This window comes from Delphinapterus leucas, chromosome 1 (assembly GCF_059928025.1).
Source record: "Delphinapterus leucas isolate spDelLeu-1000000601 "Yukka" chromosome 1, BTC_Dleu_Yukka2, whole genome shotgun sequence".
Lineage (NCBI taxonomy): Eukaryota > Metazoa > Chordata > Mammalia > Artiodactyla > Monodontidae > Delphinapterus > Delphinapterus leucas.
In genome coordinates, this window is record NC_143129.1 from 157,037,747 (window position 1) to 157,061,815 (window position 24,069).

At 60.1% G+C, this 24,069-nt stretch overlaps 1 protein-coding gene across 2 annotated transcripts; it reads right to left on the reverse strand.

Moving 5' to 3' along the window:
* Nucleotides 1-23,497, reverse strand: FOXO6 (forkhead box O6). 2 transcript variants are annotated; one of them, XM_022575423.2, is made up of 2 exons: nt 22,647-23,497; nt 1-4,340 (listed from the first exon to the last, which is right to left on the reverse strand). In XM_022575423.2, exons 1-2 carry the CDS (start codon nt 23,058-23,060, stop codon nt 3,075-3,077), a joined length of 1,680 nt encoding a protein of 559 aa, XP_022431131.1. In that variant the 5' UTR covers nt 23,061-23,497; the 3' UTR covers nt 1-3,074. The 2 variants fall into 2 exon arrangements, with proteins under 2 accessions (XP_022431131.1, XP_089751228.1); XM_089895102.1 differs by lacking the exon at nt 22,647-23,497 and adding an exon at nt 10,167-11,275.
* Between the last annotated feature and the right edge of the window lie 572 nt (nt 23,498-24,069).

Below are 24,069 nucleotides of genomic sequence, written 5' to 3' on the forward strand. Positions count from 1 at the left end.
CTGTGGGGTGGGGCTGGGGCATCACTCCCAAGGGAGAGCTCATCTCTGTGCTCACCACCCGGCGAGGACACCTACCACACCCCGCAGGGAGGTCTCGCCACCCTCCGCCAACTGAGTCCAGAACCAGTACAGGTCCTGCTGGCTCTGATCTCCTTTGTTCCTCTGCTCACAGCCACCTCCCCAGAGGTGGGCAGCCTGGGCATTGGAGGTACACATTCGGGCAGGAACCCCAGCTCTGCCCCTCGCCAGGAGAGTGACCTCAGAGAATAATTCCAATTTTATTTGCTCCTCAAAACAAATCTGAGACTGGTGCTACTGCCCCATCTTTCAGACCAAGAAAGTGAGGCTCTAAGAAGACTGTTGGGCACTCCTTTCTAGGACCAGGCCCTTTTCACAAACCCTAGGAGCCCACAGTGTCCTGGTCTTCCTCCCGTCCCTACACTGCTTCTACTCAGCCAGTGCATTTCTCTTCCTGTGCCAAGGTGCTCTAAGGTGTTCCTCTGAGCAGACCTGGGTCGCCTGTTCGTCCCACTCTGCACCACCCGCCAAGCCACTCCCGACACCTCCATGACAACCTCCGTACTCTTAACTTCTCTGACCTCCCTTCTCCAGCTCAGACACCTTCCTGGGCTTCTGACCCCATTATCCAGCTGGACATCTCTGGGCTACCATGTTGCCCAATGCCAGGGAATGCCATTCACACAGTACATATGCTCCCAAACATCCCTTCCAAATCTCAAGGGGTCCCATAAGGCATAACTCAAATTGAGCTTGTCTGAGGCTGAGCGCACCATCTTCCCCAGGGCTCCTCCTGCCTTGAAGTTCCCCATCTCAGTGAATGGCCTTGTCTGCCCAAGTGCCCAACCAGAATCAGGCATCATTTGATCCTCATTCCCCATATCCAATTCACAACCACGTCTCAGTGACTCTACAGCCAAAATACATGTGAACCATCCTTCCCCCTCCAGCCTCACTTCCCTCCCCTGTCCCTCCTGGTTTGAGTCACCATCAGCATCTCTGGCTTGGCCACTGACCCTCTCCCATTGTTGCCCCTTCTGGCCCACTTGCCTCCCCATCATTGTTCATCTTTCCACCTCTGAGCTTTGGCCATGCTAAATTGCTTTTTGTTCTGGAACCCAAATGATCTCTTGACTCTGGATCTCTGATCATGCCATTCCCTCTGTCTGAATCCCTTCCCTTCCCAATGCCAACTCATCCTTCAAGGCTCAGCTGAGACAGCACCCCCTCCGGGCCCCTTCCCTGACTCCTCAAGCCCAGGATGGGTGCAGCTGTCTCATTCATTCCCACAACAGCCCCCTGCTTCCTCCATTCTTTACATCTCTGATCTAAAATCGCCCATTTACTCATCTCTGTCCCCCTCGAGCCTCAAAATTCCTTGAGAGCAGAGGTTGTGCCTCTGTTGCTCTCCATGGTAGCCCCAGTGCTTGGTATAAGACCTGGCACATAGCAGGTGCTCACTAAATTTTCCATGGATGAATGAATGGTTGCAGGACCTGTGCTGCCAGTTTACATACGTTTTCTCATTTACTGCTCACAAGAAACCCATGCAATAGGTGTACTAGCCTGTGGTCTAGACCAGGAAAGCAAGGTGGAGGCTGAAAACTTGCCCAAGGTCACACAGCTGGAAAAAGCAGGGAATAAATTCAAACAGAAGTCTGTGTGCCTTCAAAGGCCTCCTTTCCACCATCGCTGCCTGCCTTCCTAAGCCATTTTCCCTCTCTGACCGTTTTCTCATCTGTACAACGGGAACAAAAATTATACCTAATACAGGACCTGGCATGAACACGTTCTCAGTTAATATCTGTGCCTTCTCTCCCAACTCTGAAGCTTATTCAGGACAGAATATCCCCAGGCCAGAAACTTCCTGCATGCACATGTTCACAGAAACAGGTGCAGAGCTCCACACAGGCACATCTCCAGCATCCAAAACTCAGTAGGCGCTTAACCAGTGCGTTGAGCAGACAGACATCAGTGAATGCTGACACAGACTCAGACACAAAGCCACAATGGGCTCGGGCACGGGGACCCCCGCCTCCATGATCCCTACCAATTATCCTCGTCCTCCGCAGCTCCCCCTACTAGCCCAAGGCGCGAGAAATATTTAAAACAATTTTATTCATGAAAATATGCTGTACAATGCACTCTACACGGCCTCGACACGGCACACACGCACACGCACACGCTGACGGCACGGCCACGGTACACTGCCTACGATATGCGCCGGGGACGCCGCGCCCACAGACCGCCCCGACCGGACACTTATAAATATGGGAGAGAGGAGCAAGGACTGGCACGGAGAAAGGGGTGTCGGGTTGCGGGGGTGGATCCGGAGCTGAGGCCCACTGGGGAGGCTGAGACCAGTACTGGGGTATGGGGACGGGCGGAAAGGGAGAGGTACTTCCACCTGGGAGGGGAGAAACTGAGGCGGGCAAGGATGGGTGGGCGGGGCTGAACTGTGGGGCTGGAGGGTGGGCGGGGCTGAACTGTGGGGCTGGAGGTCGGAGAGTGGTTTAGGGCCGGAGGACAGCTCAAGGTGAACAGCCAATAGGTAGGTGTGAGTGTGTTTCCGGTAGGGGTTCCTGGCTTGGGGTGGGTGAGGCTAAAACCAGTGGGAACGTGTCAATTGGGAATCAGATTCGACTTTGGGGTGGGCGATTCGTCACGCGGGGGCCCCGCAAAGGAAACTGAAGATTCGGAGACGCCCCCCCACCCCGCCCCGCCTCCCGGTTGGCTTCCCAGACTAGCACGGCCCACCTCATTCCTCCCTACTCCCACCCAGCCCGGAATCCAACCTCCACTCCCAGGCTTCCCGCCCTTGGGAGTAGGGGGAGCGGGTCTCAGGAGTCTGGGCAAGAATGGCAGGGTGCCCCAGCCCCTCCCTACCACTTCCCTCAGCGGTCAGCTTCCGAGGGATGTCTCTAGCTGGGATAGGGCTGCCTCCTGGATCCCCTCCGTGGAGCGGGAATGGGAGTGGGGACCCGGGGATCAGGATGGGAAGACAGAGGCCCCTGGGGGGGGGCGGGGCAGGGCACCGAGGGCGCGGGAGGCGGCCCTCAGCCCGGCACCCAGCTCTGGTTGGGGGGCGGGGCCCCAGCCAGGCCGGGCGGCGGCGGCGGCAGGGCCGAGTCGAAGTTGAAGTCCATTTCGTCGCTGTCCATGAAGTCGTTGAGGATGATGGACTCGACGTCGCACTCGAGGCTCCCGCTGAACATGTCGAGGTCCAGGTCGGCCGGGAAGCGGTCGGGCGCGGCACCCAGCGGCCCTGCGGCGGCGGCCGCGTACGGCCCCGGCAGCGCGTCCAGCAGGAGGCCGCCGGGGGGGCCCCCGAAGACGGCCGCGTGGCCCGGCGGCGCCACTCCCGCCGCGCCCGCCTCGCCGGGCAGCGTCATAAGGCTGATGGGGTGGGCTAAGGCACTGCGCGAGGGCGCCGGCGGCGCGTACGGGGCCACCCCCTTGCCCGGGTAGGCGGTGGCCGCGCCCGCCAGTGCCAGCTCCCCGGGCGCGCCCAGCACCGGGCCGGCCCTGGGCGCGGGTGGCGGTGGCGGCAGCAGCGCGGGCAGCGCCCCCGGGCGGTAGGGCGCGGCGGCCGGCGTAAAGCTGGCCTGCTTGTTCTCCTGGATGGTCTGCATGGGCAGGCGGCGCAGCGCGCCCAGCGCCGGCGGCCCGAAGCCCCCGCCCCCGCCGTAGGCACCGCCCTTGCAGCCGCCGAAGTAGGCGGGCGTCCCGGCGCGGGCCCGCGGCCCGTAGGCATCCTGCGAGCCGTCCAGCAGCGCCTCGGGCAGCCCCGCCCCGCCGCCGCCGTGCAGGCCCAGCGGGCCCCCGAGCTCGGCCAGGCGGGTCAGCTCCCCCGGGCAGCGCGCACCCAGCGCGGGCGACAACGCGCTCGCCGGGCTCGGGTACATGAGCGGCGACGACGGCGCCAGGGCCTCCAGGGCCTCGTCGTCCTCCAGTTCGGCCGCTTCCCCGAGCAGGGGTCTCCCGCCGCCGCGGAAGTCGGCCCACGCCTCGTAGTCGTCGCTGGCGTGCGAGGCCGGGCTCGTGGCCCACTTGGCCGCGGCAGGCACGGGTCCCGGGGCTGGCGCGCCCTGGGGACTGTCGTCGGGGCTTCGCTCCGGTGCCTGCAGCTGCTTCTTCTTGCTGGCCTTGCCCTTAATGCGCAGGAACTTGGCCCCGTTGTCCATGGACACGGCCCTGCGCCGCGGGGTCTTGCCCGTCTTTCCGCCCTCAGGGTTCAGCATCCACCAGGAGCTCTTGCCTGTGCCCTCGTTCTGCACGCGGATGAACCGGGTGTGCAGAGACAGGTTGTGCCGGATGGAGTTCTGTGGCCAGAGACAAGGATAGGGGTGGGGGAGTGGGAAGTGAGGGGGTAATTGATGGGAAGAGGAGTGGGAGAAAATAGAGAAGTGAGAGTATAAGAGAACGGGAGAGGAGCCAAAAGGCGGAGGGGGAGGAAATAGGGAAGACGAAAGGGTAAAGGGAAGAAGGGGGGAACAGGTGTAAGTACCAGGTCGGACAAACTCAGACTATCCATCCTCTACCCCAGACCCGCCCCATCCTTCCCGCTCCCCTGCCCCACACAGGCACTGTCTGTAGGGTGAGGCCAGAGCTTTGGGTCTAGCCTTTCCAGGGAGGCAACTGCTAAGGGACCTGCAGCAGGGGAGCAAAGACACCCCCCCACCCCCAACTCAGCCAAGCCCCGCCCGGGGCTAGCCAGGCTGCCAGGGCCCCCTAGCAGATTATGTAAGGGCTCATGCCGCTGCGGCTCATTTGTCCGCTCCCCACCACCCTGCCAGCCTGGCATGGCGCCAGGAGCCCGAAAACCCAGGGCTCCAGAAATCCATCTCGCGGTGACTGATTAAGCCCTGTTTAGAACTAATTGCTCTTTCGTGTGTGGGGAGAATAAATTACCTGCTTTAATTTCGTGTCTTTAAAATGCAACTGCAGGTAGAGAAGACTGTTAACCCTTTGCTGGGAGGGCCTGACCAGGGAAAGCAGAATAGGCTGGGTGTCCCCAAGGTGGGTAGAGGCCCAGACTTTCCCCCAACTTCTCTGAGCTTCTGTGAACTCCACAGAGGCCTTGGATCCCAGCAAGCCCCTCAAAGCACATCCACTGGCCATGAAGACCCCAGACCCCGCCTCTGCTCACTGCCCACCTTCAGGTCAGCCCAGGTCCCCTCTGGGCTGCAGCCCTCCCTCCCCTCCCCTCCCCACCCACCTGATGCAGAGTAGCTCTGCCCTCAAAGCCCCTTCCTGGTGGAACCTTCACAAAATCTCCACAAAGCACATGGCATCAGGCCCATTTACAGACAAGAAGACCGAGGCTCAGAGAGGTGAAGTGGCTTGCCCAAGGCCACAGAGCCCTTCGGCTGCCCCTGGTCCTTCCCTGGGCTTCACCTTAGGCACACCTACACATATCCTCTTCTAAATTTCTGTTGGGCCCCATATCACTGCCTGCGTTTGCCAGGCCTGTCCTGGGGACAGAGGAAGGCTGGGGAGTCCACAGCTCCACTGACCTGGCTCCCCACAAGAACCTGGAGGAGTAGAACTTCTGCAGGGCCTACCATGCCCCACCTCTGAGGCCTCCCTGCTGGTGGCCTGGACCTCCTGGCTCAGGTTCTGCTGTGGAAACAGCAGGGGTTTGGGTATCTGCAGGGCTGGGCAGGATGCCTGGCTCTTTTCAGCCACCTAGCTATGGGACCATGGCTATTGACTCAATCTCTAGGAGCCCATGCCTCAGTGAGCTCCTCTGAAAAAAATGGGCGACATCCAGTAACCACCTCAGAAGGCTGTTAGATCATTACCTGAGATAACGTGTGTGGGTGTTTGGTGAACACACCAGGTGCCCATAAATGCTGGTTAAATCCCTCACTCTGGCCAGAAGACCTCACTTCTTAGATCACTCCATAGACCCGCTCTGTCTCTACAATCCTTAGTATCAGGCCCTGAGTGTAACTGCGCTGGGCCCGAACAACTTTGGGGAGCTGGCATTACCCCATCTCATGTACCAGGGAATGGAGGCCAGAGGCATGATGTAACTTGCCCTCGGTCCCACAGGCGGCAATGCCAGGTACCACTCCAGATCTGCCCGGCATACGGACCTGCTCTCATCCGCCCAGCTCCAGAACCTCTGATCCGCGAGGGCTCTCCCTCCTGCCTCCTTCCCGCCTGTCTCCAGAAGGAGGGGTACTCCCTGCTTCCCAGGGCACCCTCCCACCCCTCACCCCCAGTTCCACGTACTCACCTGACTCTTCAGGGCCCCAGGCTCCCTATCTCTAGCACGTTCTGGTCTTGGGAGATAACAGCTAGGGCTTCAAGGCCCGTCCCAGCATAGTCCTGCCTGGCTTCTCCTGGGGCCCTGAGAGGAGGGGAGCTGGACCCCCAGGGAGTGGTGCCCCCTGGAGTAGAAAGCCCCTCTCCTGCTCCCACCCCTGCACCTGGCTCCCCAGCCCCTTCCCAACACCTGTGTTGGTTGGGGGGGGGGCCTCAGTTCTCCTCCCCTGGGGGATTATCTGCCTTACCAGAGGCTCCACCTCCCAGCTTCTCCAGCTGGAGGTCAGTCAGGCTACACCTCCTTATCAGTGTCACCATGTGCCAGCCCGGTTCTGAGTGCTTGGGGGTGGGGGGGAGGAGGAAGGACACCGCCAAGTACGGGCACCTCCTGAGTACCTGCCAGGTCAGCCCTGAGTACTGGAAGTACTGATAGAATACATTCTATCAGTCTCCATACCACGCAGGGATTGTGAGCCCTATTCAAGATGAGGCGAGTGAGGCTCAGAGAGGTTAAGTAAGTTGAAAAGATCACACAGTTTAAGTGGCAGAGCCAGGCATTGATTTCAGGTTAGTCTCGTTCTGAGTCTAAAGGACCTCACGTTCCACCACGGCAGAGAGAACAAGTCAGAGAACTTCCAAAGAATCTTAGGAAACCAGTCCTCCATTTCTTCTGAAAATTTCCATGACGTAACCAACCCTAGAAGCTGGCAGTATGGGAAGCTGGGGGCATGTTACAAGGTCAAAATTCCTACAAGTCTTGTGCTTCCTTTGTAGAATTCAAAGGAATCTTGCACTGTACTCCATAATACTTCCAAATTTTCTGAATATCAATAAAAATGTTTTAGATTACCACCAAGAACACATGTTCCAGGCCTATGAAGGTCTGCATCCTTCCCCGCTCTGTTCCCTGCCCAGCCAGGTACCCCTGAGCCCCAGCCCAAAACCACAGCTGGTCGGACCCAGAGAGAAAAAAGGACTTGCCCCAGTTCACCCAGGGATTCGAGCCCAGGCCTCCTGACCCCCAGCTTGGTGGCCCTCCTTCCCCGGCAAGCCTGACCTGGGGCCAGTCCCTCCTCCTCTCTGGGCCTGTTTCCCTCCCCATAAATTGATGAGATGGGCCACTGGATTCTAGGCACCTTTTCAGTCTGACAATAAAAAGTTCTTGGAATCATTCAGTCCAGAGGTTTTCAAACTTTTGTTTTTTTTTAAAGTAGTGGAACCTTTTTAGTGAATGGAATCTAATGCAAAACTTGAGTGTTCAACACTCAGGCCATCGGAGGTGGGGCAGGGGTACCTGGAGCCCTGTCTGCTCGGCACCCTCCCTTGGCACTCTCACTGAAAACGAGGCCCTTGGGGAGGGATTCTGCAGGCCAGATGGATGGGGCAGTTGAGGCCTAGAAAGGTGCCGTGCCTTGCCCAGGGTCACCCAAGGAGGTGGCCCAGAGCCGGGCGAGGACCTAGGCCTTGGACTGCTGAGCCAGGCTCTTCACCAGGTGTGCACCAGGGCTGTGCCCCAGGAGGCAAGGCCAGGCCCTGCAGCCCATTCTGGCTACTCAGGTCCCAGCCACCTGGTACCCATCAGAGCTCCCGGCCAAGATCCAGTGGCAAGCGCCGATCACATCTCGCCCACAAGGCCTCCTGGGAGGCCAGAGGCCACGGAGGAGGTGAGGGAGACGCCTCTACCAGGCAGCAGTAACCAGGGCTCCCTCTCAGAGTCACCTAGCAACCCGCCACCACAGCTACGGCCCCGGCATGCCCCGGTTCCCCTGGTGCGCAAGCTGGGCCCGGCTTCTGGGGCCTCACACCTCCCACACCTCCATGCAGGCCTGGGGCAGGTTCCCAGGGGAGATGGGACCTCCCTGACTCAGTGCCTCAGAGACCATCAAGGGGCAGAGGGAAGGGACAGTAGGTTACATCCCATGCCCATCCTACTCTCCCTCAGAACCTGGGCGAGAGGCCAGCCCCCTGGGGCCTCAGGCACCAGGGAGAAGAGGCTGGTACAGGACAAAGAGCACGGGATTCCAGTCTTGGCTTCAACACCCACAAACAATGGAGCAAAAGATGCTTTGAACCTCCATTTCCTCAAACAGCTACCTGCTTGCACCCTGTTTCCCTCCAGGCAGCAGCTGGAGGGATCCTGTAAATAACGTGGACCACATCCAGTCCTGCCCAGAGCACTCTGATGCCCCTATCTCACTCAGAGTAAAGAACAAAGGCCTTGCCGTAGCCCACAAGCCCTTCCATGACCTCCCAGGCTCCTGCCCTGACCCTGTCCTGCTGCCAGGAACCTGCTGGGCACCATCCCACCTTGGGGCCTCGGTCGCAGGGGCAACACTGTTCACCCAGATACTCACATCCATCTCTCATCTCCTTCAAGTCTCTGTTCAGATGTCACCTATGTGAGAAGCCCCATCCCGCCCACTTTCTTAACAAGTGCTTCTCTGCCTTGCCATTTCTTGGCCCCCTTAGCCTGCTCTGAATTTTTCTAAAGCAATTAGCACTTTCTAAAGTACCATATAATTTCTTTATATTGTGTTTATTATTTATTGTCTGGTTTCCCTTATATTAGAAAATAAGTTCCATGAGGGATTTTTGTCCCCACTTTTTTTCTTGTAACCGGACCCCATGTGTTTGGTATACGCTAGGCATTTCATAAATTTTTGCTGAATGAAGGAGAGACAGAAAAGGGGGGGAACATTGTATGGCAGGGAGAATTAATGAGACTGTCAGAGTGGCTGGCACACGATAGGGGCTTCTCCAAACTGGGCTGAGAGAGGGGAATACAGGACGGAATGGGAGGCAAGCATGGGGCGGAGAAAGGCAGGAGCGGTCAGAGCCACAGAAGGAAGCGCAGAGAGGAGGAGGGGCTTCTGTGCAAGGGGAAGAAGGGCTCCCAGGGTGAACAAGGCGGCTGCCCACCCCAAGCCCCACCTGCTCGCTCCTGCTCCCCAGATAGACTTGGGGAACCCAAGGCTTGCTGTGGCCAAGCTCTCTCACAGCCTGGACCACGTGGGCCAGAAGACGCTGCAGCAGCCCCCGTGGGAACAGAATAACCTCGCCCTTGCTGACGGTGCCTCCCTCGTGGACAGGGCCTGAGCCATTTGGTAGTGGCACCTCATCTATCCAAGAGGACACCCTCATCTATTCCCAGGACACCCTTCGCCCACGAGCGGTAATGCATTCATCTGACAGCACAACCCCATTTATCCAGCACACCAGTCCCATTTATCCAGCAAGTACAACCTCATTCGCTAACAGCACTCCATTCACCTGACGGGCCCCCTCATTTATCCAGCAGGACACCCTCATTTATCCTCCAAGTCGGAGGCTCTCCTTCCTCCTGTGGTGTGGCTGCGTTCTCTGATGGTGCAACCCGACTGATCCAGCGGGACACCATCTCTTCTACAAGTACACTTCATCCCCTGATAGTACAACCTCATTTATCTCATAATGCAGCCTCACCTTGCCTCCAAGTACCACCTCACTCCCTGACAGTACACCTCGTTTATCTTCCAGCACAACCTCATTTCTCCTCCCAGCATAGTTTCATTCCCTGATAGCTCAAGCTCATCCAATCTTACTTCTCCAGCCAGAACCCACCAGATCTCAGGGCTGAAAAGTAGGGGCAAAGAGGGGGAGTTTGGAGAGAGAAGAAGGGTCCCACCATTTGCTGTCCCCTGCCTAGAGAGGGCTGCATGGCACGATGACTATATCCAATCTCCCCAGGCCCTAAAGAGCCCATGGACTTTGAGTTCTAGGTTGCTTGGCCCAGCCAGCCCTCGACCATTGCCCCACCTCCCATTTGGTCCCCTCTAGAGCTAAAGAGGGCCCACGGGATGGATTTCCTTCAGCTCTCCAACAGGGAAAAAACCCACCTGATTCGATTTGTAGCGTTTGCTGATTTCTGTGGCATGGATACTCCCATCGTAGCCAATTTTAAGCTGGCAGCATGATGTCATTGAGTGCAGAACTGGGAAGAAGTGTGCATGATCAGCTCTCACGAGCCAGTGCAAGCCAGCTCTCGCACACCACTGGCCCGTGCTCAAATACCGAGGCAGGAGAAGGGCACCACCTACGATGTGCCAGACCTAAGCTAGAGTCTCTAGATACGTTTCTTCTTTGAATCCTAAAAACCATGCAAACCGTGAGTAGGTAATGCTATTTTACAAAGTGGGGTGGGGGGGAGAACTGAGGCTCAGGTGGGTTAAATGACTCCTGAGGCCATGAAGCTGCGAAGTGATGGAGCCAGGTCTGGGTCTCGGGGCTGTTGGATTCCAAAGCTAAGGCTCTTCCTACCCACACCGCCAATGGGGCGGGGAACACTGCCCTGCTGCCCACCTCAGAGGCCATCCCTGCCCTGGTTCTCAAGCCCAATCTTCCTGGCTTTCATCAGAGACAGGAGACTCAAGTCTTGTGCTCCCCACCCACAAGCCCCATGCTATTGCTACCTCCTGGCCTCTGGCACCAAGGGGATTCCAGGACCCTCCCAGTTCAGTCCTGGGTCTTGCATCCAAAACCAGGTATGGATTCCTCTCCAGGTTCTATCGCTGTCCAAGGTTCAGCCCGGCCCCTGCCTCAGGAAGCTGACCCCAACTATCCAGTGGGGATGGTGATCCAGCTCCACCCTCTAGTGCCTTCCTGAGCAGAGATCACCTCTGGGGTGCATGAGTGCTCTGATCCCCTCCATGACTCCCATTTCCTTTCTCCCCGCTTCCTTCCCTCCTTTCCTGCATAAAGAAGGGTTAAGGGCTAGAGTTGGAATCCCAACTTCATCCATGTGACCTTGGGCCTCCCCCGTAAAAGAGGGTAACTATTGCAACGTCCGTGGGGGAGGGAGCGTGGCTGGGAACTGGATGAGATCCCACATGTCAAGAGTCTTCCTGACTCCCTGTCTCAGCCCCAGGCACAGCTGTCGTACAACACCCCACCCGCTCTGGCCCAGGAACACACCTGACTCAGAGAGAGCAACAGACTCTGGGGGAGGGTGGCCAGCGCCGGGGCGGGGGGTGGGGGGGAGAGGGTCACTGGCTCTGCTGCCTGGAGTACTCAGTCCAGACAGCATTCCTGGCAGAAGGGGTGACCTGGATGACCTCAGGGCCCTGAGGCCACATGCAAACCCTTGGTACTAGGGTGTGTAGTGAAGGACGGGTAGAAGGGCAGGTGGGGGCATCAGAGCCACAGGTGTTGACAGGTGAATGGGCTTGGGGTCAGCAGTGGAACAGAAGTGAGCAGCCAGGGGCCAGGAGGAACCAAATGTCCAAAGCAAGGCGTGAGGTCAAGGGACGGGCCCTGGCGTCCCCCACCCCTGCCCCCGCAGAGACAACAGAACCCACACACCCAGCCTGGACAGTACACAGATCAGCAGCAGAAGTCCCAGCTCGCCCCTACTCAAAAGCCCATGGCTCCTCATGCCACCAGCGCTTGCGTCCAACTCCAGACTGACATTCAAGGGCCCTCTGGTGCTCTCCAGCTTCATTACCTCCATTCCCTTAAACCCATCTGGGACTCCAGCCACCCTGGATGTCTCACACCTCCATGCCTTCACACACTCTGTTCCCTGTGCCCTTCCCTCGCTCTCTGCTCAAGTGGTTCCTGCCGCTCCATCAGGGCTAGCTGTGCAGCATTTTCCTAGCCCGCTCTGCAAGCCCCAAAGATAGCTGCTCCTCCCTTCAGTGCCACTGCAAAAATCTACCTGCACGCTGGAGTATAACTCTAGGTGAGTCTGCCTCCCCACTTGAATTCTGTGGGGCAGTCCTTGGCTCACAGCAAGTCAACACATAGGTTGGAACTCTCAGCAGCCATGAACCACTCAGGCCGGGCAACTCTGTGTCGTTTCTGTTCAACAAGACCTCAGGCCGGAGCTCCAGGCCTTGCCTCCTCCCTCCCGGTTTCCCCTCCGGTTCCTGCTGCCTCTGCCACCTCCCTACTTCTCCCCTGGCTTCTCAGGAGACTTCAGCAAAGTGAGAAAGGAAAGAAACTACCATTTGCTGAGCATTCGGTGCACTGTGCTGGCACTCAACAATTAAAATCTTACTGAGTATCTGTAACAAACCTCTGAGCTGGTTTATTATCCTGACTTTACAGATGAGAAACTGAGGCTTCACGAGACAACTGACCTGCCCAGGTGGGTAAGTGTTGAGGCAGGAATTCACACCCAGGGCCCTTGCTCTTCCTCCTACCCTGAGAGGCCTCTAGGGAGGAGCCTAGGCCAGACAGAAGCTCCCCTGGGGAGGGGGTGCCAGGAGCTGTCCACACTGGCTCAGCAACCTCTCCACAGACTCTTCCCTCCCTCTTCCAGGACTAAAGGGGATCCCTAAATGCCAGGCCATTCAGGCCTCTCCCAGCCTCTCCTCATCGGAGCCTCCTCCCTCCCTCTGCCGGCAGCACATCCAACACCCCTGCCCCCGGCCCTGGGAGCAGCTGCGGTGACCTCACCCAGTCCTGCCCCGGGCCTGGCTCTGGGGAGGGCTCAGCAGCTGTGCCCCAGCCCTACAGGCTGGCTCCTGGGGGGGGAGGGGAAGAGGGGGGGAAGAGTGGGCATGGTGCCAAGAGGACCATCTGCTCTCCCAGGGGCATGGCCACCCGCATAGACACTGCCCTCGTCCCCAGGGGCCGCCCTTGGCCCTCTGTCCCCATGCCAAGGGGCTCCAGGAGCTCGGGGCAGCCCACCCAGACCGGGGCACCAGCCCTCATCTGCCATCTGTCTTCCTCTTGGAGCCCGGGAGGCCCTTGCAGGGCATGTTGGAGCACGAATGTCCGCTGAAAAATGAACAAGTGCTCAGGGTAAGCTCTGGGGGCAGAGGCCAGAGGCCAGGGCTGGGTGTGCTGAGCACTGCCTGCCCCAGCACCAGCCCTGCCGAGCCAGGAGCAGGTGACCCCCTAGGGGCTGGGGGGGGCGGGCCTCCATCCACTCAGAGCTGCTCGGCTGACAGGTGCCTCTGGCTGAGGGCAAGCCCCTTCCCCCACGGCCCCAGCTCAGGTTACAAAAGAAGGCAAGGCCAGCCGAGGACAGGCGGAGGGGACTGGAGGGGTGGAGGAGGCATCACAACTTCCCAGAGTGTTGGGGGAGGTGAACTCGGATCCCGAGATGAGACTGAGGGCCAGAGAGGGAAGGAGCATGCCCAAGGTCACAAAGCCCGCCAGTGGGCAAAGAGGAGCCAGCGTCCAGGGGCAGGCAGCCCCGGATTCGAGGGTGACCTTGAGTAAATCACTGGCCTCGTCTGTAAAAACACAGTGCCTAAAACCTGCCTGCTTGCTTCCCAAGGCCATGGGGAAGGCTCTGTAGGCTAGAGAGCAGTGGTTGGACCTAAGGGCAGGATGAAGCTTGGACGTCCTGATCTTCTGACACCCCAGGGACAGAACGGGAGGGACTAGAAGAAGAAATCCTACCCCTGACCCCAAACACATACACAAGTCAGTGTCTCTCAGGGGCCAGGGCCCAGGACCCCTACCCTACACAGCACATGTGGAGGTATCTCCTTTCCTTCCCCAGAGCAATGAATACCAATAATGGTATTTGCTAAGATGTCACTGGGGACTTTACATGTAACTCTCCTTACATGCAATTCTCACAACAAATCTTGGACATAAGTCTTATTATTATCCCACTTTGCAGAGGGGGAAACTGAAGCTAGGTTGCCCAAGGCCACACAGAGGGTAAGTGGCAGAACTAGGACTGCTCCTCCCTGCTTGCCTCCAGACTCCTACCCACACCACTCTGTCTTACCTCTGAGATCCTCAAGGCACCAAAGGGTGCTGCTTGGCACCTCAGGCATCTTGGAATCTTGGGGCCTCCACCCTCTCTCAGGCTCACCTTCTCCCCTGGACCCCAGTATTGGGCCCACATTGGGCACCTGAGCCAGTCTCTCCCCCCACCCCAACCCTCCATACCATCCTTTCTGCCCATGGCATTCCTCATCCCCCACAGCTTGGAGTGCCAGCTCCTTGGTGTGGCATTCAAGGCCATTTGCCATCCAGCCCCTGCTTGCTTCCCCAGCCTCAAGTCCTGCTGGGCTCCGGTTAACACAGCCAGACCCTGTGGGGCTCCTAAAGAGTCCTGAGGGTTTGACTCCTTTGCCTGGTTCTCCCCCCTCACCTCCAAATTCCCATAGCTCATTATCTGGCCCTCCATCATGACCCTGGGTAGTTTTTATCCTCGTCTTATCTCCCCAGCTGGACCTGCAGGCATTTCGAGGGCGGGGAGCCAGTCCGGTTCCTCTGAGCAGTGCTGCACACTGGGTGCCCAGTGGGTGTAGGCCTGGATTAAAGTGAGTAGAGGAAGCAGCCATCAGCCCTGGGGCCTGCAGATGGAGGGGGGCGGACAATGTCAGCTCCCTCCCTCTGGGAGCTCTGGATTTGAGAAAGGGTACCAGGGATCCCAGAGCCACTCCCGAGGCTGGAAGCCCCAGGGCCAAGCTCTAAGGGAAATCAGAGAGACAGTGCTAGGGCTGGGGGGCAGGGGGGTAGCGGCCAGCCTGGACTGGCCTGGCCAGAACACTCAGTTAGGGAGGAGTAGCCCAGGGGAGTTTCATTTCTGTCCCTTCCAGTGGGATACTGTGAGAGCCACTCTGTTTCTCTCAGCCTCACTTTCCTCACCTGCAAACTGGGGATAGTAGCAGTACCAGCTTCACGGTTTGCGGTGAAAATTAAACGGAAGCACACCTCACATGGCATGTGGTTGTTCCATCCTGAGCTGGAAGAGTTCTGTGTGGCTGAGGCAAGGGTCAGAAGACCACTGGGGTGAGTGATGTGGCCGTACAGGTTGACTGGGGCCAGGTAGCCAAGGCCTGGAGTGGCACGCTGCAGCCCCAGGACTGGATCCTGTAAGACCGGCACCGCGCTGTACACATGGTCTCGCCCCCCCCATCAGACAGGGGGCTAGCAGAGAGCAGGGGCTGCGACTTTCCACTTCCCTGTGGGCCAGCGCCAGGGGCCTGCTGAGTACATGACGTTTCCCCTCCCTCCGGCAGCCAAAGGCTCTCAGTGGCAGAGCGCATCAGACACGGAGGGCGGGCAAATGTATTGTGGTGTTTCAGTCCCTTGGAGCTGACTGCATGGGGCTCAGTTCCCTGGAGGACCAGAAAAAGAGTGAGGAGGAGAGATGTGGGCTCAATCTGGGCAGCCTGTTTAGAGAAGAAGGTGGTCCACCCTGGGAGCGGAAGACGGGAGGGGGACTTCCCTGGAGGTCCAGTGGTTAAGAGTCCATGCTTCCACTGCAGGGGTTGCGGGTTCAGTCCCTGGTTGGGGAACTAAGATTCCACAAGCAGAAGCAGAGGAAGCTACCATCTAAGGCATCGGTTCAGAATCCGACCCGTCATCAGACAGACCTGTTAAAATACAGATTCCAAAGCCCACCCACTGACAGTCTGATACAGAGGAACTGAGACGGGGCTGCAGATTGCACTACCTAAAAGCTTCCAGGCGACTCTGATAATCAGCCAGCTCTGCCAACAACTAAGGATTTAAGGCAGATTCTCAGAAAGACACACTGGGTTCCAGAATCACCTGGGAGGTAGGATTTTGTTCAAACTACCCAAGCACCCGCCTAGTTTCTGAGGGGTGTCCCCAGGGTTCAATCCATGAGAGTCGATAGCAGCCTTGGTGAACATGTAACAATGGCAGTGGTTTGGGTTGAGAACTCCAGTGTCAGGTATAAAGATGGCAGTGTGAAGGTTGCCTGGGATCAGAGGCAGCAGGGAAAGTGGGAGGGAGGGCAGGGCCTGGACAAGGCCAGCAGAGGGCCCAGGGGTCCAAACAGAGCAGTTTGGGCTTGGTTGGCTCCCAGGGGAACTGAGGAGCCCTGGAGGGCTCTGGAGCTAGCATGAGTGAGCCCTGGGGCAGGAGGGCTGGCTGGGGTGTGGGCTGATACTACACTGGCATTGGAAGATGGCGAAACATGGAGGAAACAGGTCTGCATCTAAATCTAGGCTCAGCCTCGTCTCAGCTATGCTACCTTGGCCAAGTGACTTCATCTTTCTGAGCCTCCATTTCCTCAACTGCAAAATGGGGCTATTAACACATACCTGGCAGGACGCAGGGAGGATGATATGAGAGGATTTATGTGAAGTGCCCAACTGACTGCCTAGCATCCAGGCGTTAATCCCCTGAATTCTCGTTCCCCTTCCCCAAAGAGGCATCCCTCTTAGAGACCAGAAAGGCTTCTCTGCAAAGAGGGAGGCCCGGGGGGGGGGGGGGGGGGGGGGTGGGGAGGGTGTGGGAGGCCCATCCCCCACACGCCACCTGGCCCCCCTCCCACCTCCACATATGGGTTGGGGGGTGGGGAGAGGCAGCAGACAGCCAAACCCTCCCAAACAGGAGTTGGTTTCCATGGTAACCAGGATGCCAGGAGGAAGGGGGGCGCTCCAGATCCAGCTGTCCCCCTGAGCGCCCTACCAGGGCCCCAGAGCCTCTGCTAATGCCCACCTAACACCCTGCTCCCCCCATCTGCCTGCTCTGGTAGCCAGCTGGGACTGCCAGGAGCACTCCCTTCACTGTGCCCTGAGTTTGTCTGCCACCTGGGTACTGCCAGGGGCAGGGTAGGCAGCCCCAAGCAGGAGTTCCCAGTTTGAGTCCATCCACACCTGTACTCACGTTCTTCCACCCATGATAAGTCCCATTAGGTACTCTATGCTCTCAGTCCCAACTAACCCCTCATGGCTCCTAGAACCAGAGGGTTTGTCAGTCACAGCCCCGAAAGGGCCACAGACTGAGTGAGTTAAGGCCCTTTGGACACAGATGAGAGCACTGCGGACCAGAAGGGGAGAGAGCTTTGCTCCAGCTCACACACGCTAGATCAGGGTCCCCTACAGGTGCTCTGCCCACCACTCACCAACTCCCGACTCCACAGCTCCAACAGACCCCAAAGGGCTGAACTAGGACACCCTGAGTGATGCTCCAGAGAGATGGGTCATTGCCAGGGAGAAGGAAGGAAGACCTAACAACTTGAAGGTCTTGTCTAGCAACAGAATGGGCAGTCCCAGAGCTTGCGGGCTGCAGGTCCCTGGGAGTGTGTGAGAAAGGGATTGACCTGGGAAGGAGGCTTGGAAGCGGGTGATGGGCTCCACCTCTCTTGGAGATCCAAAGTCAGACTCGGGTGTGGAAGGAGTGGGCACCAATGTGTACCTGTTTCTCAGGTACCCACTCCCAAGTTGGGAGGCAGGCCACAGGCTGCAAATAGGAAAGGGGTGCTGAGGAGTCAGCCACAAGTTAAGGGAGACAGTGAGGTGAGGAGGGGGCTCCCCCTGCTATAGCTGGTGCACTCATATCCCAGAGGCTCACATCCACACACGCAGCCCGCGACCACACCCTCACCCTTCACAAGACATAGAGAGACGGGCTTCCATAGCCCCCAGGACCCCACGGAGTGGCCACCACCAGCTGCCACTCAAAGATGGGAGAAGGTGGGCTGCAAGAAACAAGCCTGCACCCTTTCCAAATCCCTCCTCTCCAGTCCCAATGGCACAGGAGGAAATGCTTGAGTTTGGGGGACAGGACGGGGTTCAGTTCCCAGGTCTGCCACTTCTTAGGGATGTGACCCTAAGACAAGTCACTTCACCACCTGGGAAACCGGGATGCTAACACCCACCTGGAAGGATGGAGGACAGGATTTGAGGGGATGTGGGCTTGGGTGGTGGGCGCCTGCTGCCCGGCGCTCTGAGCCCTTCCCCCTCTCTGGCAGAGCCCCTCCACTCCACTCAGTCCTGAGCTGGGTCCTCAGGGCGTGCAGAGAGGGGAGCCCCAAACTGCAGAAAGTGGCGGCTGGGGGGCGCTGAACTTTCGAACCCGCACACACCTCCCCCCCCAAGCGCCGTTCATTACCTTAACAGGAGTTAAAAATAACCGTCTCATCTCTTTAAATTAGTCTGTCTGCAATTACCGCCTGGCACGGCGCTGCCCGCCATCGTCCCGCTGGAGCGGCGCCAGGTGGCAGGCGGGGCCCTCACCCTGTCTGTCGGTCTGTCTGTCTGCCTCCAGGTCACCCCCTTCTCCCCGCAGAGGCGCAGCCACCCCAGGGGCCTCCCGGCGGCCCTGCCTCCCAAGCTCCCCAAGTTTCTAGGGAGGGGGCCGCCGGCGGGGCCACGCGGCGGGCAGAGTGTGGGGCCTTCGGGGAGCAGAGGACTGGGGGGGGAGGGGCGCGGTGGCGAGGGAGGGGCGCCGGGAGGCCCGGGAAGCCGGAAGGGCCCGCCGCGCGCCAGCGCTCGTGGGTGGGTGTGAGCAGGTGGCCGTGGGAGTCTGCCGGGCGTGCCAGCAACTGTGCCAGGAGCGGCTGGCACGGGCTTGTGCCCAGGAGGCGGGCAGCTGCCAGCCCCCCGCTCGTGCAGCGCGGGGGGTGAGGACACCCCCCAACCCGGGCTCACACCGCCTCTTCCCGCACCTCCACCAGCCCTCGGGGCTGGGGATCCCCGGAGGACAAAGAAGAAGGAGGGAGCCCTGCTGGAACGGGCTGGGGGGAGGAGAGAAGGGGGAGCCCCTGCACGCACAACCACCGCTCAGTCGGGCTGTAGCAGGACCCTCCTCCCGGCCTCTCAGATCAGTCCCTCCCCTCTAGCCCCCACCCCACCTAGGACCTACTGGCCCGCCTGGGCCGGATGGGGGGGGACACCCCCCCCTCCTGATCCCCCCCCACAACAGCCAAGCTGCTCCAGGCACTGAGGAAGAAGGGAAATCCCCATCCACTGGGCTCCTCCCCCACCAGTCCCGTGGACAGGAATGGGAGGCACCCAGGCCTGGCCTGGGAGCTCCCAGGGGAGCTGGCAGCCTGGAAATACAAAAGCAGGCGGAATAACTCCAAGGGCGCTAAGTGGAAGGAGCACCAGGACGCAGAGCAGCCTGGAAGGCTTCCCGGAGGAGGCAGGTGGGGCTAGAGTGTCTGAGAGGAAGTAGGAGGCTCTACCTGGATGTGGGATATCCACACTTTTGGGACACTGGAGAGGGAGGGAGACTCCTGTCCAAGCCCTCGTCCCAGGCCTGGAGACCCTCTGCCCTGACGGCAACACTACCAGCCTCTCTGGTGGTGCTCCCAGCACTAAGCCAAGACTCTCTTCGGGCTTCAGCCTGTTGGGTGCCTTAGGCCTGCTGTTGATCTTGCCTCCTCCAATTCCTCTCTGCAACACCTCTGAACTATCTTCCCACATCACAGGTGGGACCACAGAGCAAAGGCCAAGCACAGGGCCCTCACTCGGCCTTTCCTACGCCACAGCCCTGCCATCCCACGCTCCTAGCCCTGCCTAGGAGCCCTTGGTTCCAGCCTGGCACACCCAACAGTCTCCCAAACCCAACATATGCGATTCCACCTCCTTGCCTTTGCGTACGCAGTCAATATCCCTTGGAAGACTTTCTCCCCAATTCTACCCCCCCACCCACCCAGAGAAGACAGACCAGATCAAGTGCCATCTTCTCTGTGAGGGCTTGCCTGGCTCCCCAGGGGACCTGCCCCACTCTCCCCACACCCCTACTCCCACCCCCACTCCCCGGCCCCCAGTCCTGCCTGCAAGACAGAGGGCTTGCGTGTGGAACTGGCTGAGCCCTGATGCATCCTGAAAGCAGGTGCAACGCCTTCCCCTTCGGTCCCCCCACTCCATCTAACACAGGGTTCGGTACACTCCAGGGACTCAAGTGCAACACTTACGTGGGGGAGGGGAGGGAGGAAGGAACAATGGGGTCCCTGGCCCCAGCCCTGGCACCTGCGGTGTACCACAGGCTCTGCTAACCGGAGGGTGGCTGGGAGTTGGGAACGGCCTGCCACCAGGGCCCTGGAGGGGCTGACTGGGAATGGGGGAACAGGCATTAGGAGGGACAGGAATGAGAGGGGAAGGAGGCTCCCTGGGGAGCTGGATGGGGGGTGGGGTAGAAGGAAGACAGCCACTGAGGGGATGAGATGGGAAAGGCCAGGGGCCTCTCTGAACAGCCCTCCTCCAGTGCCTTGGGGGTCTCTGCCAGGGCCTAGGTCAGGAGCCCAAGGCTGAGGCTCCCTCACCAATGCCCTAGCCCAGGACAAGCATTCCTGAGCCCAGGCGCAGGGAGAACCAGTGTGTCCCCAGCAGCGTGGTGCAGTGGAAACTGCATCCAATGGGCAGGCGGGAGGCCTGGGCCATCATCCAGGGCCTGCCGCTCACTGATGACCTGAGAAGAGTCCCATTCCCTTCCAGGGCCTCAGTCTCACAGTCTGAGAAATGAACTCATGGGACTAAATTATCTCCAAGTACCTTCCCAATCACAGTCTAGGATTTAGATCTGCCCCTGTTTGAAAGCTGTCAGTGTCCCCCTCCCACATCCAGTGCCAGCAGGACACTATTCCAGAGGCTCTGGGTCCCTGGAGGGAGACACATCTGGACTGGAATCCAGTTTTCCCATCTACTGACTGTGTGACCTTGGGCAGCTCACTCCTCCACTCCCTGCCTCAGTGCCCAGCCCTATAAGTAGTGACAGTAAAACCCACCTCAGGGAGTGCAGAGAGCATTAAAGGAGACACCTGGCAGAGATGCCTGAAGGTGCCTGGCATGGGGCTTGGCCCTGAGACCCTCAGTGAACTGCAGTTCTCTCCCAGCTTCAAGCCTCATGTTCCCTCTTGCCATCTTCCCCATCATCCCTCACCCATCAAGCCCAGCTGGAGCTCTGCCTCCTGCAGGAAGCCCTCCTGGCTTATTCTGGCCCATAGTACCCTCCCTGGCCTCAGCACCCTCTTCACTATCCACGTATTTCTTCACTCTTTTATCAGACATGCACTGGTAGTTCCCAGTGCCAGGCTCTATGCTCGGTGCCGTGGGTACAGAGATTGTTCTGACACTGCCACTGTCTTCCAAAGCGGGTGGGGAAGGGAAATGAGACAGGACACAAAAGACTAAGACCTATGACAGGTAGGGAGAGGGCCAGAGAAGAGGGAGTCCTGAGCTAGCTAAAAAGGGTTAGGGAAGGCTTCCTGGAAGAGGCATCTGAACTCTGTGCCCTTGAGGACAGGGACTATCTACAGGGAGAAGTGAAGGGTGGGACAGTACATGCGAGGGAGGAGGGAGCAAAGCACAAGGGCAGGACCCATTTAGGAGGAACAAGTGTTCCGGAGGGGGCTGAGCCCAAGGGGACCGGAGAGAGGATGGAGAAGGAGACTCATGTGCGCCCCTCCAGCCTGTGTCCCCACCCAGTAGTGGCCACAGACAGACAGAGAAGCTGCCAGCGAAAAGCCTGAGAGCCATGGGCTCCCGGGGCAGAGCACCGTGGCCCCTACAGTGCAGCCCCTGGGCATCTTGAGCTGTCCATGTCCGCAAGCCTCCCCGCCTCCCCCAGCACACCTCCTTCCTCTGACCCTGCCTATAGGCACCACCAGCCAGAGCCCCTTCCCTCCATTCAGGCATGCCTCCCTCATAGAGACTCCCCTCTCCCACAGGGAGTCTCACAGCTCACAGGCCCTAGGCATGGCCCGACCCCCACCCCACCCCAGTCTCCTCGCCCTCAAAGGCATTGACTATCCCCCTGCCCCAACAAGTTGGCCAGGGGAGGGTCTGGAGGCCACAATCCCGTCAAGACCCTGTCGTCGCCCAAGATGGCTCCCCCCTTTCCATTGGTTGGTACTGAGGCCTCCCTGGGGTGCCCCTCCCCTCTCCCCCTCCCCCAAGTGCATCTGGGCTCAGAAAGCCAGGGAAGTGGAAGACAGCCTGGGGTGGTCATGGACAGATCCCCAGGTCTCAGTACCTTGCCCTCACACCAGCAGGGATCATCACCAGCCCACCACGCTGATCCAGGCAAGGGGGGCAGCAGCTGCCCCATGGAGAACTCAGATCTCAGGTCACCTGACCAGTTCCCCACCCTAGGCTGGCTGGTGCCCTAGAGTGAACTCCTGGCACCACAGAAAGAACTGTGGGCCTAGGGTCGCATTCCTCACCCTGGGGCCAGCTCCAGGGAGGGCAGTGGGAAAGATTTGGGAGGAAAGCAGCCACTGGCCTCAAGTCATTATTTCAGCTCTTCAAGGAGGGTGCCCTGGTGGAGAGGGTAAAACAAGAGTAACACAAAGCAAACTCGTGGGGTTAAGAGGGGGGTCCCCAATGTCTGAGGCCCGAGAATAGGTTCTTCTGCTATGCCCCCAAGGATGGGGTGAGGGTGTCCCTCGAGAGTGCCTCAAAGTGGCAGTCCCTTGTCACCCCACCAGACCTCCCACCTCGCATCCAGAGCATGCACACAGCTGCTCCCAGCACGCCCCCGCCTGTCTGCCGGCCGGCCCCACGCCCTGGGCACACACTCTGTGACTCCTGGGGGTGCCCCAGGGCCTCCCTCTAGACCGCCCGCCAGGAGCCCAGACGCATCTAGCAGCCCCTGGAAGCCCCAGCCGACGACTCCAGACCCCCTCCCCTGCCGGACGCCCCCACCTTCCAGCCGGCCGAGCTGTTGCTGTCGCCTTTATCCTTGAAGTAGGGCACGTAACGGACCATCCAGTCGTAGATCTGCGAGAGCGTGAGCCGCTTGTCCGGGGCGCTCTCGATGGCTTTGGTGATGAGGTCGGCGTAGGACAGGTTCCCCCACGCGTTCCGCCGGGAGCTCTTCGCTTTCCGCAGCGGTCCGACCTCCGCGCCCAGCGGCGGCGCTGGGGCCATCGGCGGGGCCGTGGCTCGGCGCTCCGGCCCGCAGTCCTCAGCGCCCTCGGCCACCCCTGAACCCAGCGCTCCGTCCTCGTCGCCGACCAAGTCTGGCTGCGGCAGGGGCCAGGTACACGAGCGCGGCCGGCTCTGCGGCGCGAAGTCCGGGTCCACGTCCACCTGATGCGCTCGCAGCTTCGCAGCCATGGTCCCGCCCGGCTCGGGCGAGGAGGGGAGGGGGACTCCTCGGATGGTGGGCGGGCGGCTCTGGGATTTGCGCGCCCCGGGGAGGCCCGCGGGAGGGGTCCCTGGCGGCGCCGGCTCAACCGCGGGGCGCCATGGGCCGGGTCGCGGAGACAGGGGGCTGGACGCGCTGGGAAGCCCGAAGGGAGGGAGAGATGGGGGCAGTGAGGGAGCGGCGGCCCCGGAGCCCAGCGGGCACACACCTCGCCCAGCCCCGCTTCTAGCACCTGCCGCCTGCCTGCGCCTGCAGCCACCACCGCCACCGTCTTTGCCGCCGCTCCCCCGGCGCCGGCCCCGCACGCGGGCCCTGCTCTCCCGGGACGGGGCCGGATTGCACCATGCCGGAGCCCGAGCCCGTGCCGGAGCCCGCGCCGCCGCCGCCCCGTGAATGCCGCCGCCGCCGCCGCCGCTCCGGCTCCAGCGCCAGCTCCCGCGCCTGCCGCGCTCAGCGCCGGCTGCACCTCGGATGGGCGGGGGACGGGGAGGGGGCGGGCCCGGCGCGGGAGAGGGCGGGGCGTGCCCGCCCGCGGCCGTGGAATCCTCGGCCGGCCGGGTGCCCCGCCCGCGGGCTGGAGGCGGGGGGGCGGGGCTCCCGGCCGAGGGCGACCCTGCCGCAGCCCCAGCACGCAACAGCGCCGCCTACGGAGCAGGGGAGGAGCGGCGGATGCGACCCCGCCCCCTACTTTGAGCTGGGGGAGGGGGCGCGGGAGCGAGGCCCGAGCGCTCTCATTGGTCCGCAGCAGGGCTGTCCCGCCCACGGACTCGGCTGGATCCCTCCCCGAAGCGCGTCAGCCGGTTATTGTTACAACCCGGGGTTTCCCGGGGCAACGGGGATGGGGCGGGGCTCAGAGCACTTGGCTCCGCCTTCTATTCCTGGGAGGAATGCCCCGCCCCTGTTTCTAGACACCCCCCCCATCACCCCCACCCCCACCCCGCCCCGGTGTTTCCAAGTCTTCATTCCAGAAACCTGGTG